General features: G+C 53.6%; 1 protein-coding gene across 1 annotated transcript in view; it reads left to right on the top strand.

The window, feature by feature from the left end:
• NBEAL2 (neurobeachin like 2) overlaps positions 1–15,425 on the top strand; it is a 74,149-nt gene that overhangs the window by 11,176 nt on the left and 47,548 nt on the right. Inside the window, exons 10-24 of the mRNA XM_075271839.1 lie at positions 1,650–1,733; positions 5,191–5,274; positions 5,937–6,035; positions 6,189–6,760; positions 7,120–7,252; positions 7,363–7,482; positions 7,957–8,278; positions 8,397–8,479; positions 10,187–10,279; positions 10,370–10,541; positions 10,843–10,976; positions 11,120–11,279; positions 11,372–11,474; positions 11,696–11,849; positions 12,503–12,661. Of these exons, the coding sequence (XP_075127940.1) occupies positions 1,650–1,733; positions 5,191–5,274; positions 5,937–6,035; positions 6,189–6,760; positions 7,120–7,252; positions 7,363–7,482; positions 7,957–8,278; positions 8,397–8,479; positions 10,187–10,279; positions 10,370–10,541; positions 10,843–10,976; positions 11,120–11,279; positions 11,372–11,474; positions 11,696–11,849; positions 12,503–12,661 (2,472 nt within the window). The remainder of the gene's footprint in view (positions 1–1,649; positions 1,734–5,190; positions 5,275–5,936; positions 6,036–6,188; positions 6,761–7,119; positions 7,253–7,362; positions 7,483–7,956; positions 8,279–8,396; positions 8,480–10,186; positions 10,280–10,369; positions 10,542–10,842; positions 10,977–11,119; positions 11,280–11,371; positions 11,475–11,695; positions 11,850–12,502; positions 12,662–15,425) is intronic.

Genomic DNA, 15,425 nt, shown 5'->3' with positions numbered 1-15,425 from the left:
TCTCTCTCTCTCTCTCTTTGTCCTCCGCTGTCTCGTCCTCTCTCTCTGTTCTCCGCTGTCTCATCCTCTCTCTCTCTTTATCCTCTGCTGTCTCATCCTCTCTCTCTGTTCTCCGCTGTCTTGTCCTCTCTCTCTTTGTCCTCCGCTGTCTCGTCCTCTCTCTCTGTTCTCCGCTGTCTCGTCCTCTCTCTTTGTCCTCCGCTGTCTCGTCCTCTCTCTCTCTCTTTGTCCTCTGCTGTCTCGTCCTCTCTCTCTCTTTCTCTCTCTCTCTCTCTCTCTCTTCCGCTGTCTCGTCCTCTCTCTCTCTTTGTCCTCCGCTGTCTCGTCCTCTCTCTCTCTCTCTCTCTTCCGCTGTCTCGTCCTCTCTCTCTCTTTGTCCTCCACTGTCTCGTCCTCTCTCTCTGTTCTCTGCTGTCTCGTCCTCTCTCTCTCTCTCTCTATGTTCTCTGCTGTCTCGTTCTCTCTCTCTTCTCCACTCTTCGCTGTCTCGTCCTCTCTCTCTCTCTCTTTGTCCTCCGCTGTCTCGTCCTCTCTCTCTCTCTCTCTCTCTCTCTCTTCCGCTGTCTCGTCCTCTCTCTCTTTGTCCTCCACTGTCTCGTCCTCTCTCTCTGTTCTCTGCTGTCTCGTCCTCTCTCTCTCTCTCTATGTTCTCTGCTGTCTCGTTCTCTCTCTCTTCTCCACTCTTCGCTGTCTCGTCCTCTCTCTCTCTCTCTTTGTCCTCCGCTGTCTCGTCCTCTCTCTCTCTTTGTCCTCCACTGTCTCGTCCTCTCTCTCTGTTCTCTGCTGTCTCGTCCTCTCTCTCTCTCTCTCTCTCTCTCTCTCTCTATGTTCTCTGCTGTCTCGTTCTCTCTCTCTTCTCCACTCTTCGCTGTCTCGTCCTCTCTCTCTCTCTCTCTATGTTCTCTGCTGTCTCGTCCTCTCTCTCTCTTTGTCCTCCACTGTCTTGTCCTCTCTCTCTGTTCTCTGCTGTCTCGTCCTCTCTCTCTCTCTCTCTCTATGTTCTCTGCTGTCTCGTTCTCTCTCTTCTCCACTCTTCGCTGTCTCGTCCTCTCTCTCTCTCTTTGTCCTTCGCTGTCTCGTCCTCTCTCTCTCTCTCTCTCTTCCGCTGTCTCGTCCTCTCTCTCTCTTTGTCCTCCACTGTCTCGTCCTCTCTCTCTGTTCTCTGCTGTCTCGTCCTCTCTCTCTCTCTCTCTATGTTCTCTGCTGTCTCGTTCTCTCTCTCTTCTCCACTCTTCGCTGTCTCGTCCTCTCTCTCTCTCTTTGTCCTTCGCTGTCTCGTCCTCTCTCTCTCTGTTCTCCGCTGTCTCGTCCTCTCTCTCTTTATCCTCCGCTGTCTCGTCCTCTCTCTCTTTATCCTCCGCTGTCTCGTCCTCTCTCTCTTTATCCTCCGCTGTCTCGTCCTCTCTCTCTCTGTTCTCCGCTGTCTCGTCCTCTCTCTCTCTGTTCTCCGCTGTCTCGTCCTCTCTCTCTCTGTTCTCCGCTGTCTCGTCCTCTCTCTCTTTATCCTCCGCTGTCTCGTCCTCTCTCTCTTGGTCTTCTAGTCTTCCCCCGTCCTCCCCATGTTGTGCAGTTGTGTCCTGTCCGCCGTTCTCCGTGTAGCGCCCCCTCTGGTGTTATTAACCTCTCTTGTGCCTGTCACCTCTTTGCAGCTTTATTTGAGCAGCGGTCACTGGCCAGAGGAGAGTGGGGGTGATCTGACCACTCAGCTGCTGACCGAGCCCGATATCATGAAGGTATTCCCGGGCCCCGGAGCTTGTGGCCCCCAGTCATTGTTATGTGCTGAGCTGCTTTCTGCTAATATATCCTGTTACTGGTGTGGTGTCAGTGGGGGGCGCTGTCTGTAATGTGCCTCTATGGCAGTGGTTCTCAACCTTTCTAATGCTGTGACCCCGCAATACAGTTCCTCATGTTGCGGTGACCCCATTCAGTTTGGAATGTGCGTCCATAATGGCGTGTGTTCCAGCTGAATAGCGCTGCTGCAGACAGTAGCGCGGCTTCTCAGTGGCTAAAGCTATTGGACATATGTATCTTGTGATGGCTTTAGGCATACCTCCCAACTTTTGAAGATTAGAAAGAGGGACAAAATATGCGGCGCGTGCAGCGCACCGTGGTAATCTAGCCTCGGCCACTTCTATGTCGACTCCGCCCATTCTCATTCATTTTTCATGTGCTCCCACACAGTATAATCCTCCTACACCCATACATTATATGTCCCCTCGCCATCTCTCCCTCAGTTTCATATACACCCTTCATCTTCCCCCAGATTCATGTCCCCCCATCTCTGCCCCCAGATTCATGTCCCCTCCATCTCTTCCTCCAGATTCATGTCCTCTCCATCTCTTCCCCCAGATTCATGTCCCCCCATCTCTTCCCCCAGATTCATGTCCCCTCCATCTCTTCCTCCAGATTCATGTCCTCTCCATCTCTGCCCCCAGATTCATGTCCCCTCCATCTCTTCCTCCAGATTCATGTCCTCTCCATCTCTTCCCCCAGATTCATGTCCCCTCCATCTCTGCCCCCAGATTCATGTCCCCTAAATCTCTGTCCCCAGTTTCATGTCCCCTCCATCTCTGCCCCCAGATTCATGTCCCCTAAATCTCTGTCCCCAGTTTCATGTCCCCTCCATCTCTTCCCCCAGTTTCATGTCCCCTCCATCTCTGCCCTCAGATTCATTCATGTCCCCCCATCTCTGCCCTCAGATTCATGTCCCCTCCATCTCTGCCCCCAGATTCATGTCCCCCCATCTCTGCCCCAGATTCATGTCCCCTCCATCTCTTCCTCCAGATTCATGTCCCCTCCATCTCTGCCCCCAGATTCATGTCCCCTCCATCTCTTCCCCCAGATTCATGTCCCCTCCATCTCTGCCCCCAGATTCATGTCCCCACATCTCTGCCCCCAGATTCATGTCCCCTCCATCTCTTCCTCCAGATTCATGTCCTCTCCATCTCTTCCCCCAGATTCATGTCCCCTCCATCTCTGCCCCCAGATTCATGTCCCCTAAATCTCTGTCCCCAGTTTCATGTCCCCTCCATCTCTGCCCTCAGATTCATTCATGTCCCCCCATCTCTGCCCTCAGATTCATGTCCCCTCCATCTCTGCCCCCAGATTCATGTCCCCCCAGATTCATGTCCCCACATCTCTGCCCCCAGATTCATGTCCCTCCATCTCTGCCCCTAGATTCATGTCCCCCTCCATCTCTGCCCCCAGATTCATGTCCCCCCAGATTCATGTCCCCACATCTCTGCCCCCAGATTCATGTCCCTCCATCTCTGCCCCTAGATTCATGTCCCCCTCCATCTCTGCCCCCAGATTCATGTCCCCACATCTCTGCCCCCAGATTCATGTCCCCACATCTCTGCCCCCAGATTCATGTCCCCTCCATCTCTGCCCAGAGCTTCATGTCCCTCCATCTCTGCCCCCAGTGTCATGCTGTCCCCCCTTCATCTGCCCCTTCATTATGTTCCACCTTAATGTTTAAAACAAATAAAAACTCTTATACTCACCTTCCCCCGCCGCTCTCTCCGCAGTCTCGCTCACTAGTTGTAGGCGCAATGTGACATCATCACATCGCGGCTACACATACAGAAGTCGCAGCGCAGCGTTTAAAGCAGGAGCCGGCTGTGACAGCTCCTACTTTAATCGCTTGTGTGTTCAACTCATCGGCGTCCTTCGGGCGCCGATAAGTTGAAACCGGGACATATCTCCCACCGACCGGGACGGTTGGGAGTTATGCTTTAGGCGACCCCCATACCTGGGACCCCCTCCTCTTATACCTTATGCCCCAATATACACATCAGAGGCGACCCCTTCCCTATATACACATCAGAGGTGACCCCGGCATCCCCCAATATTCTGCCGCCCTGTTACACCCGCTGTGTATTGCCCCCGCTGACACTGCACTACTTGTGCTTTGCTCTGTGCATGATGCTTGGATAGTGACTTGTGTCTCGGGGGTCTCTGCTGCTTCTGTTGTGTGTGTATATGTATATAATCCTGTATATACAGTGACTGGCGGACTACAACTACATACATTAGCTGGGCTGCGGTCCGATGACTGCGCCCCGTCCGGGCGTACAATATTAGGGGCTGCCCGGCCATACAGGGGCTCAGCAGAGGCGTCACTTTAGGCCGGAGGTGAATGAAATCATCGGCACATAAGTACGTGGTAAGAAGCGTGGATGATGAGGCTGATCGTCCCCGGAGGGCCCATCTGTCTCTAACCTGCCGCCTACTACCATGTAAAGAGGGGAAAGTATCTGCCCCCCCTGGGAGACAATTATCCCTGGCAGCAGATGTGCACCTCCATCTCTGTACAGGGGGCGTCACTGAGCACGCTGGGTAATAGCGGTGCCAGGGGAAGCTCTGCTCCAGGTATACATGATAAGGATCAGACGCTTAGAGGTCACACAAGGGGGCAGTATAGAGGTAATGTCTGTCTATTACATAGGGCTCTGGTGTCTGGGTCCGAGGACATTTTGGCTCCCAGTTGTGAGGGTAAGACTCAGTGACTGCATCACTAGAGGGCGCAACAGGAGCGCGGTCACCTCAGTCCTTCTATTACAGACATAGGGCACCCCCACAGCTGATCACGGAGGGTCCTCCTGCTGCTGCTCAGAATGTGATTCCCTATGAGTTCATATAGAATTGGATTATATGGGGGGCTGCACTGTCACCCCAATAGCTCTGCCCTTATTACACTGCAGCAGTGCACGTCTCCTCTACTGATACATTGTAACGCGTCCTCTGCTGTGTGAGCAGGACCAGCTTTCGGTCTCTCCATGTTCCTGACTGCAGCAGTGCACATCTCCTCTACTGATACATTGTAACGCGTCCTCTGCTGTGTGAGCAGGACCAGCTTTCGGTCTCTCCGTGTTCCTGACCATGTGTTTTATGACTAGTTTGTCGCACTTCTCCCCGTTCAGCAGGATGGTGTTTAGACGTCTGACCAGAAATCTTCGCCTTTGGGGTATAAATAGATTCTAGGTTGTCGGTCTGTGCGCGGCGCGGCGCTGGTTGTGTTGTCTGTATAGCTGTGGTTGAAGCTTCCTGTCACTGTATATGAGCGCCCCCTAGTGATCAGATGTGGTGGTGGCGGTGCTGACCTGTTCTGCTTTGTCTATGGATTTTGGTGCTGTGTCGTGATTGGCTGATCTTATAGTGATGTCACCGCTCACGCTCTATCCTGTCCAGGTGATCGACAGCGATTCAGACGCCATCACCGTCAACGCCATCGGTGTCCTGACCTCCATCATGAGGAATTCTCCTTCTGCCAAGGTAAGTCATTCTGAGTCATTATAATTAAGATTGGAGGGTTCCTGGGACCCCATTATTGTCCTGTGCTGTGGGACCCCGTTATTGTCTCACCCTGGGGATCCCCATTATTGTCCCGCCCTGGGGAGCCCATTATTGTCCTGCGCTGGGGGACCCCATTATTGTCCTGTGCTGGGGAGCCCCATTATTGTCCTGTGCTGGGGAGCCCCATTATTGTCCCACCCTGGGGAGCCCCATTATTGTCCTGCGCTGGGGGACACCATTACTGTCCTGCGCTGGGGGGACCCCATTATTGTCCTGCGCTGGGGGACCCCATTATTGTCCTGCACTGGGGACCCCGTTACTGTCCTGCCCTTTGGGACCCCGATATTGTCCTGCCCTTTGGGACCCCGTTATTGTCCTGCGCTGGTGGACCCCATTATTGTCCAGCCCTGGGGACCCCGTTACTTTCCAGCCCTGGGGACCCCATTATTGTCCTGCACTGGGGGGCCCCATTATTGTCCTGTGCTGGGGGACCCCATTATTGTCCCGCCCTGGGGACCCCGTTATTGTCTCGCCACGGAGGACCCCATTATTGTCCTCACTGGTGTCTTCCGTCACTGGGGACCTTTTGATTCTGTTTTTGCGGTTACTTCTAAGACATCTTCATTTCGTTGTTCCCTCAGGAAGTGTTCAAAGAGCGAATCGGATATCCCCATCTGTATGAGGCGCTGAAGAGCCGCAGCCAGCCCACTAAGCGTCTCCTGCAGCATCTGCTGAACATGGTGAGGACTGATCGTATGTATAATGGTGGCCGCTCCTGTGGCTTAGGGGGGGTCAGGCTGTCACCATTCTACCTCCTCTGACCCCTGCTCTCCGTTCCCTCAAAATTTCCCCTGATAAAGATTTCCCCTGTTTTGCACCTCTGCCCTCTGCAGGCCGTGGAAGGTCCTTACAACTCTGATCCCATGAATTGCATCCAGAATGAGCAGCCGCTGCTGATCTTGGTCCAGTGGATCCCGGATCTTTATCCCAGACATCTGCAGATCTTGGTCTCGGAGTGGTTGAACCAGATCTGTGACTCCACGCTGCGTAACCGCATGACCTGTGTGCAGGCAGGAATGGTCGCTCACATCCTGACCACGCTGAGCAGCGAGGAGGCGCTGGATGCAAAGTGCGCAGAAAACCTCATCCACCTCCTGCAGGTTTTGGGGCGACTCTCTATCAGACCGTGCGAGCTCCGGAACCTGATCAAACTTCTCAGGGTGAATGGCAGCACTGCCCATCCCTATGCCACGCAGGTTATCCGGGCTCTGTCAGCCATGGCCAGGAAGGACGGGCCAGAGCGGGCGTTGCAGTATTTTGACTTGACCCCCAGTATGTCTGGTATTATGGTGCCGACCATGCAGAAGTGGCCTGGTGCCGGCTTTGCCTTTCATGCCTGGGTCTGTCTGGACGATGACCTCAAGGAAGAGTCTCAGGCCGGAAGAAGACGCAAGCAGCTGTACAGGTGAGGACCCCCGAGGAGCACGGACACAGCAAGAGTGTCCTGTGAACCCACAGACTGCAGCTTTAGCTGTGACCTTAATGCAGGCTGCAGCTTGAGGTGCAAACAATGTCTGATCAATGCCTCAGCATATTCAAGCTCTCTGCTTGCTCAGTGTCAGATCTAGTCCTGCTCACACATCTGATGTATCTGAGGGATCAGTCTCAAGTCCAGGTCAGTAACTTAATGTAGCAAACCCTCAGCTGTGTGAGCTCAGTCCCGGAAATTAACCAAGAGTGCTGCCATCAAGCAGAGATGCTGAAAATAGTGACGAGCTCTTCCATCGTACAAGCACGAGTTCACATTATGTGTTTGTGTTGCAGTTTCTTTGCAGCGAGTGGGACGGGTTTCGAGGCGTTCTTCACCATGGATGGCATGCTGGTCGTGGCCGTCTGTACAAAAAAGGAATATATGACCGTGGCCGTTCCTGAGCTGCAGTTCAATGACTCCATGTGGGTAGGTGACCTGTGACTGTCCATGCAGGCAGGACCTTTTCTGGGCACCAGGGGGCAGCACATGTTGTAGTCACATCAGTCACCTCTCTGTCCCTCCGTATTCTCTGACAGCACTGCGTGGACATCGTACATGTGGCTGGACGCCGTCCGTTCGGGCAGAACATGGTTCACATCTATGCAGATGGACAGCTGAGGAAAACCGTGCCGCTCCGCTTTCCATCCCTGAATGAGGTGAGCAGAAGAACAAAGCGGTTTGCATATGGATGGATAAGGCTGCAGGTCACTGCAACTCTCAGCACATACATAGGCATGCTGGGAGTTGTAGTTTTGCTGCAGTAAGTGACCCTGTTCCTTGGTGTGAGGGTTCTCCAGTTATATTCCGTCCTGTACTGCCCCCCAGTGGTTACAGTGTGAACGCCTCAATCTGGGAGGATCTGCTGTGTGATTCGCTTCTCTGAGTCTGAGTCTTGCAGAGCTGTTCATCCTGAGCCTCCTGGTTCATCAGTGGAATTATAGGACTAGATTGTAAAGGATTTGTGTAGTAGTGAGACTCCTGCACCGTTCAGGGTTCATGCAAGGCTGGGTGGCAGCACAGGAACCGCAAAAGACATCTGACAAGGATGACTGTGGATTTTGGGGGGACACTACTGTACCTGCCGCTCAGACGTCACTCCATCCTCCTCGGCTTGTGTCTCCTCTTTGCAGTCTTTCACCTCGTGCTGTATTGGGTCTGCCGGCCACCGCACGACCACCACAGTGTCCACCTCTCCATCTCATACCCCGGACCTCACCTTTGCCTCACACTCCTTACTCAGCCGCTCCCAGTCCTTTCCAGCCACCTCGGTGGGACACGGATGGGGTCTTGGTGGTTCGCAGAACTCAAGGGAGGGTCTAGTGTCCACCATTGTGGCCGGAACCCAGGATACCGAATGGGGGACCCCTACTTCATTAGAAGGTCATCTCGGCACCGTGTCCATCTTTCATGACTCCATTCAGGCGACCCATGTAAAGTCCTTGTACCTGGCTGGTAGGTCGGCAGCTCTGTGGTGGGGGAGGGGTGCACAGGACATAGGGTTTTTGGGTTGGGGGGATTCTATGGTGTTTGTAGGGTGACTAAACACATATGCGCTGTTTATTCCCAACAGGACCAAACCATGTGTCCCCCTTCACACCAGAGAGTGAATTTTCTGAGCTCAGCACCAAACTTCTGCTGTTCTACACTCCACAGGTAGGTGATGCCAAGCCTACTGAAAACAGGCATTGCGCGGGGTCCTAGCCCTGCCCCGAGGCTTTGTGCAGAGTCTTAGCCCTGCCCCGAGGCTTTGCCCGGGGTCCTAGCCCTGCCCCGAGGCTTTGCGCAGGGTCCTAGCCCTGCCCGAGGCTTTGCGTGGGGTCCTAGCCCTGCCCCGGGGCTTTGCGTGGGGTCCTAGCCCTGCCCCGGGGCTTTGCGTGGGGTCCTAGCCCTGCCCCGAGGCTTTGCGCGGGGTCCTAGCCCTGCCCTGAGGCTTTGCGCGGGGTCCTAGCCCTGCCCCGGGGCTTTGCGCGGGGTTCTAGCCCTGCCCCGAGGTTTTGCGTGGGGTCCTAGCCCTGCCCTGAGGCTTTGCGTGGGGTCCTAGCCCTGCCCCGGGGCGTTGCCCGGGGTCCTAGCCCTGCCCCGGGGCTTTGCGCGGGGTCCTAGCCCTGCCCCGAGGTTTTGCGTGGGGTCCTAGCCCTGCCCTGAGGCTTTGCGTGGGGTCCTAGCCCTGCCCTGGGGCGTTGCCCGGGGTCCTAGCCCTGCCCTGGGGCGTTGCCCGGGGTCCTAGCCCTGCCCCGGGGCGTTGCCCGGGGTCCTAGCCCTGCCCCGGGGCGTTGCCCGGGGTCCTAGCCCTGCCCCGGGGCGTTGCCCGGGGTCCTAGCCCTGCCCCGGGGCGTTGCCCGGGGTCCTAGCCCTGCCCCGGGACGTTGCCCGGGGTCCTAGCCCTGCCCCGGGACGTTGCCCGGGGTCCTAGCCCTGCCCCGGGACGTGGCGCGGGGTCCTAGCCCTGCCCCGGGACGTGGCGCGGGGTCCTAGCCCTGCCCCGGGACGTGGCGCGGGGTCCTAGCCCTGCCCCGGGACGTGGCGCGGGGTCCTAGCCCTGCCCCGGGACGTGGCGCGGGGTCCTAGCCCTGCCCCGGGACGTGGCGCGGGGTCCTAGCCCTGCCCCGGGACGTGGCGCGGGGTCCTAGCCCTGCCCCGGGACGTGGCGCGGGGTCCTAGCCCTGCCCCGGGACGTGGCGCGGGGTCCTAGCCCTGCCCCGGGACGTGGCGCGGGGTCCTAGCCCTGCCCCGGGACGTGGCGCGGGGTCCTAGCCCTGCCCCGGGACGTGGCGCGGGGTCCTAGCCCTGCCCCGGGACGTGGCGCGGGGTCCTAGCCCTGCCCCGGGACGTGGCGCGGGGTCCTAGCCCTGCCCCGGGACGTGGCGCGGGGTCCTAGCCCTGCCCCGGGACGTGGCGCGGGGTCCTAGCCCTGCCCCGGGACGTGGCGCGGGGTCCTAGCCCTGCCCCGGGACGTGGCGCGGGGTCCTAGCCCTGCCCCGGGACGTGGCGCGGGGTCCTAGCCCTGCCCCGGGACGTGGCGCGGGGTCCTAGCCCTGCCCCGGGACGTGGCGCGGGGTCCTAGCCCTGCCCCGGGACGTGGCGCGGGGTCCTAGCCCTGCCCCGGGACGTGGCGCGGGGTCCTAGCCCTGCCCCGGGACGTGGCGCGGGGTCCTAGCCCTGCCCCGGGACGTGGCGCGGGGTCCTAGCCCTGCCCCGGGACGTGGCGCGGGGTCCTAGCCCTGCCCCGGGGCGTTGCATGTGAACCATACCATCTCTATGACCCTCACCTATAAACCTCTCTACACAACCATACCCTCAATAATAATAAGTTGTGATATTTTGTTTTCTCTCATGTAATATTCTGTCTGATCCTGTAAGGCTTCCAAAAATAACATCTGCCTCGACCTGTCCCCGAGTCGAGCGTTTGATGGGCGGCTGACAGGGCACAGAGTAGTCACATGGGATGTGAAGGTAAGTACCGTCTCTTTAAGACCCCATACTAGACCAGCCATTGTTACTTTAGGGGTAACCTTGTACCTGCCCTTTCCTTCTGCCCCGCAGGACGTGGTGAACTGTGTTGGAGGGATGGGCGTCCTGCTGCCTCTGCTGAACCAGGTAGCATCACAGACCAAAGAAGCCCCCGATATCCAGGAGACCCACGACCTGGTGGGCCCCGAGCTGACCTCCTCCCGCAACGCCCAATCCATGCAGCTTCCCTTGGGGAAATCCTCCGGTGCGTCAGTCTAAGCGTATGCCTGTATGGCGGGGTCTGTATGGAAATTACTGCAAAATTCCAATAGTCTGGACATCCTGAGCAAATGTGGAAGTAAAACGAGTAGTCCGGCCCCAGGAATCCTGGGATAAGGGCGGTCTATAGGATTGTATTTATATGGCGTCCTGTAATCCCCACGTCATGCATGCAGCACAGTTTTGGATTAGGATTAGTAATCCGGGTTCTTTGATGTTACACCCTCCTGGTATCTCGCGTCGCCCCATTCGCCATTGTGACGCTGTCCTCCATCTTTCTTCTGCAGAAAGCAGACTGGAGCGGAACGGGGTGGCGGCCTTCCTCCTCATGGTGAAGAACTTCATCCAGTATCACCCGGCCAATCAGGAGAGTCTGCTGCAGTGTCACGGCCCCGCCATCATAGGCGCTCTGCTGCAGAAGGTGAGAACGGCGCGCCATTGTTAGATTACATGGACTACGGCCCCACAAATCTCCATGACACTACAGATGTGTGAACAGGGACATAGAAGTCTCTGCGTGCACAAGGATGTTGTATAACCTGCAGCCGCTGTCCTCGCCCCCAGGTGCCCCCCCTCATACTGGACATGAATGTGCTGATGGCCTCCCAGATGTTGATGGACCAGACGGCGACTGAAGGTCACAACTTCCTGCTCCACCATCTTTACCAGCACCTGCTCTTTGATTTTCGGATCTGGAGCCATAGTGATTTTGCCGTGCGGCTTGGTGAGTGCCTCCCCTGTCCCTCCTTCTTGTTGTGTCCACCATGTTAATGGATTCCTGAGTCATGTATTTCTTGTTTTCTCCTTCCTCTGCAGGTCACATTCAGTATCTCTCCTCCATCATGAAGGACCACAAGCAGCGAGTGCGCAGGAAATATGGGGTGCAGTACATTCTGGACTCAGTCAGGAGGCATTATGGGTAACGCTCCATCTCTACCTGATGCTGTAGTGTCGGATGTTTTAGATTTTGATCTTTGTGATACACTGTATGCAGTGAGCTCCCCCTAGTGGTGACTGCAGAGAGGCAGCAATGTTACCCCTCACTCACTAGGCAGAGGGTCCGGAGCTTTCTATACAAAAAATGATAAAGAAATGATCTGCAGAGAATTTAGGATTTAAATTGAAATAATATTTCTGCAGAACACAAAAGGAGGATCCGATCACAGGGGACAATGTCAAGACTGTCCAGATGTCCCTCTTCACGCTCACTAAGGATTTTCTTTCCAAGAACCTAAGTCCTGAGGATTTGCACAGTGTCTTGAACTTTATGGCATCTGTGAGCGACGAGGAGCAGGTAATGGGAACTAAATATCACTGACCTCAACCATCTGAGGGCTGTGCAACCTGTATAATACTCCAGAGCTGCACTCACTATTCTGCTGGTACAGTCACTGTGTACATACATTACATTACTTATCCTGTATTATACTCCAGAGCTGCACTCACTATTCTGCTGGTACAGTCACTGTGTACATACATTACATTACTTATCCTGTATTATACTCCAGAGCTGCACTCACTATTCTGCTGGTGCAGTCACTGTGTACATACATTACATTACTTATCCTGTATTATACTCCAGAGCTGCGCTCACTATTCTGCTGGTACAGTCACTGTGTACATACATTACTTATCCTGTATTATACCCCAGAGCTGCGCTCACTATTCTGCTGGTACAGTCACTGTGTACATACATTACATTACTTATCCCTTATTATACTCCAGAGCTGCGCTCACTATTCTGCTGGTACAGTCACTGTGTACATACATTACATTACTTATCCTGTATTATACTCCAGAGCTGCGCTCACTATTCTGCTGGTACAGTCACTGTGTACATACATTACATTACTTATCCTGTATTATACTCCAGAGCTGCGCTCACTATTGGAGGAGACACTGTGTACAGTATTAGTAATGTAGCTCTTCCTTGCCCTTGTATTGCAGGTGTGCGGGGTTCTGGACGTTCTCCTCGCCCTCCTGAGGGCTAATATTAGTAATGAGCACTTGTACATCTTCCTCCTTGAACAAGGAAACATTGACGTCTTCTATTTCCTCCTCGCCCAGAAAAAGTTCACAGATCAGTTGAGAGGGAAGGTTTTCAAGGTTGGTGTCTTGGTCTGTCCTTTTATCGCGCACTGAGCAAATACAGATCATGGGAAAGAATAATTATTTCTCCTTAGATTATCGGTGCCAGGTTTATGTGACCACCGCTTATCTCCTCTTATTCTATAGTTAATGCTGTCTTTATCTTTGACATGTGGCATTCTTTGTGGTGTGAATTGAGCTGTTTTGTTGATTTTGGTTGGGTTGAGGCTTTGTGTCACAAAACTGTACAGTCGGCCTCTCCTCTCCTGACATGGCTGATAACAGATAGTAATAGATTGTATTCCCCTGTCCTACAGTCGGCCTCTCCTGACATGGCTGATAACAGATAGTAATAGATTGTATTCTCCTGTCCTACAGTCGGCCTCTCCTGACATAGCTGATAACAGATAGTAATAGATTGTATTCTCCTGTCCTACAGTCGGCCTCTCCTCTCCTGACATGGCTGATAACAGATAGTAATAGATTGTATTCCCCTGTCCTACAGTCGGCCTCTCCTGACATGGCTGATAACAGATAGTAATAGATTGTATTCTCCTGTTCTACAGTCGGCCTCTCCTCTCCTGACATGGCTGATAACAGATAGTAATAGATTGTGTTCCCCTGTCCTACAAGTCGGCCTCTCCTCTCCTGACATGGCTGATAACAGATAGTAATAGATTGTATTCCCCTGTCCTACAGTCGGCCTCTCCTGACATGGCTGATAACAGATAGTAATAGATTGTATTCCCCTGTCCTACAGTCGGCCTCTCCTCTCCTGACATGGCTGATAACAGATAGTAATAGATTGTATTCTCCTGTCCTACAGTCGGCCTCTCCTGACATGGCTGATAACAGATAGTAATAGATTGTATTCCCCTGTCCTACAGTCGGCCTTTCCTGACATGGCTGATAACAGATAGTAATAGATTGTATTCCCCTGTCCTACAGTCGGCCTCTCCTCTCCTGACATGGCTGATAACAGATAGTAATAGATTGTATTCCCCTGTCCTACAGTCGGCCTCTCCTCTCCTGACATGGCTGATAACAGATAGTAATAGATTGTATTCCCCTGTCCTACAGTCGGCCTCTCCTGACATGGCTGATAACAGATAGTAATAGATTGTATTCTCCTGTCCTACAGTCGGCCTCTCCTCTCCTGACATGGCTGATAACAGATAGTAATAGATTGTATTCCCCTGTCCTACAGTCGGCCTCTCCTCTCCTGACATGGCTGATAACAGATAGTAATAGATTGTGTTCCCCTGTCCTACAGTCGGCCTCTCCTCTCCTGACATGGCTGATAACAGATAATAATAGATTGTATTCCCCTGTCCTACAGTCGGCCTCTCCTCTGCTGACATGGCTGATAACAGATAGTAATAGATTGTATTCCTCTGTCCTACAGTCGGCCTCTCCTCTCCTGACATGGCTGATAACAGATAGTAATAGATTGTATTCCCCTGTCCTACAGTCGGCCTCTCCTGACATGGCTGATAACAGATAGTAATAGATTGTATTCTCCTGTCTTACAGTCGGCCTCTCCTGACATGGCTGATAACAGATAGTAATAGATTGTATTCTCCTGTCCTACAGTCGGCCTCTCCTCTCCTGACATGGCTGATAACAGATAGTAATAGATTGTATTCCCCTGTCCTACAGTCGGCCTCTCCTCTCCTGACATGGCTGATAACAGATAGTAATAGATTGTATTCTCCTGTCCTACAGTCGGCCTCTCCTCTCCTGACATGGCTGATAACAGATAGTAATAGATTGTATTCTCCTGTCCTACAGTCGGCCTCTCCTCTCCTGACATGGCTGATAACAGATAGTAATAGATTGTATTCCCCTGTCCTACAGTCGGTCTCTCCCCTCCTGACATGGCTGATATCAGATAGTAATAGATTGTATTCTCCTGTCCTACAGTCGGCCTCTCCTGACATGGCTGATATCAGATAGTAATAGATTGTATTCTCCTGTCCTACAGCCGGCCTATCCTCTCCTGACATGGCTGATAACAGATAGTAATACATTGTATTCCCCTGTCCTACAGTCGGCCTCTCCCCTCCTGACATGGCTGATAACAGATAGTAATAGATTGTATTCCCCTGTCCTACAGTCGGCCTCTCCCCTCCTGACATGGCTGATAACAGATAGTAATAGATTGTATTCCCCTGTCCTACAGTCGGTCTCTCCCCTCCTGACATGGCTGATATCAGATAGTAATAGATTGTATTCTCCTGTCCTACAGTCGGCCTCTCCTCTCCTGACATGGCTGATAACAGATAGTAATAGATTGTATTCTCCTGTCCTACAGTCGGCTTCTCCTCTCCTGACATGGCTGATAACAGATAGTAATAGATTCTATTCTCCTGTCCTACAGTCGGCCTCTCCTGACATGGCTGATATCAGATAGTAATAGATTGTATTCTCCTGTCCTACAGCCGGCCTATCCTCTCCTGACATGGCTGATAACAGATAGTAATAGATTGTATTCCCCTGTCCTACAGTCGGCCTCTCCCCTCCTGACATGGCTGATAACAGATAGTAATAGATTGTATTCCCCTGTCCTACAGTCGTCCTCTCCTCTCCTGACATGGCTGATAACAGATAGTAATAGATTATATTCCCCTGTCCTACAGTCGGCCTCTCCTGACATGGCTGATAACAGATAGTAATAGATTGTATTCCCCTGTCCTACAGTCGGCCTCTCCTGACATGGCTGATAACAGATAGTAATAGATTGTATTCCCCTGTCCTACAGTCGGCCTCTCCTGACATGGCT

This window comes from Leptodactylus fuscus, chromosome 4 (assembly GCF_031893055.1).
Source record: "Leptodactylus fuscus isolate aLepFus1 chromosome 4, aLepFus1.hap2, whole genome shotgun sequence".
NCBI lineage: Eukaryota > Metazoa > Chordata > Amphibia > Anura > Leptodactylidae > Leptodactylus > Leptodactylus fuscus.
This window is presented reverse-complemented; position numbering and strand designations above follow the sequence as displayed.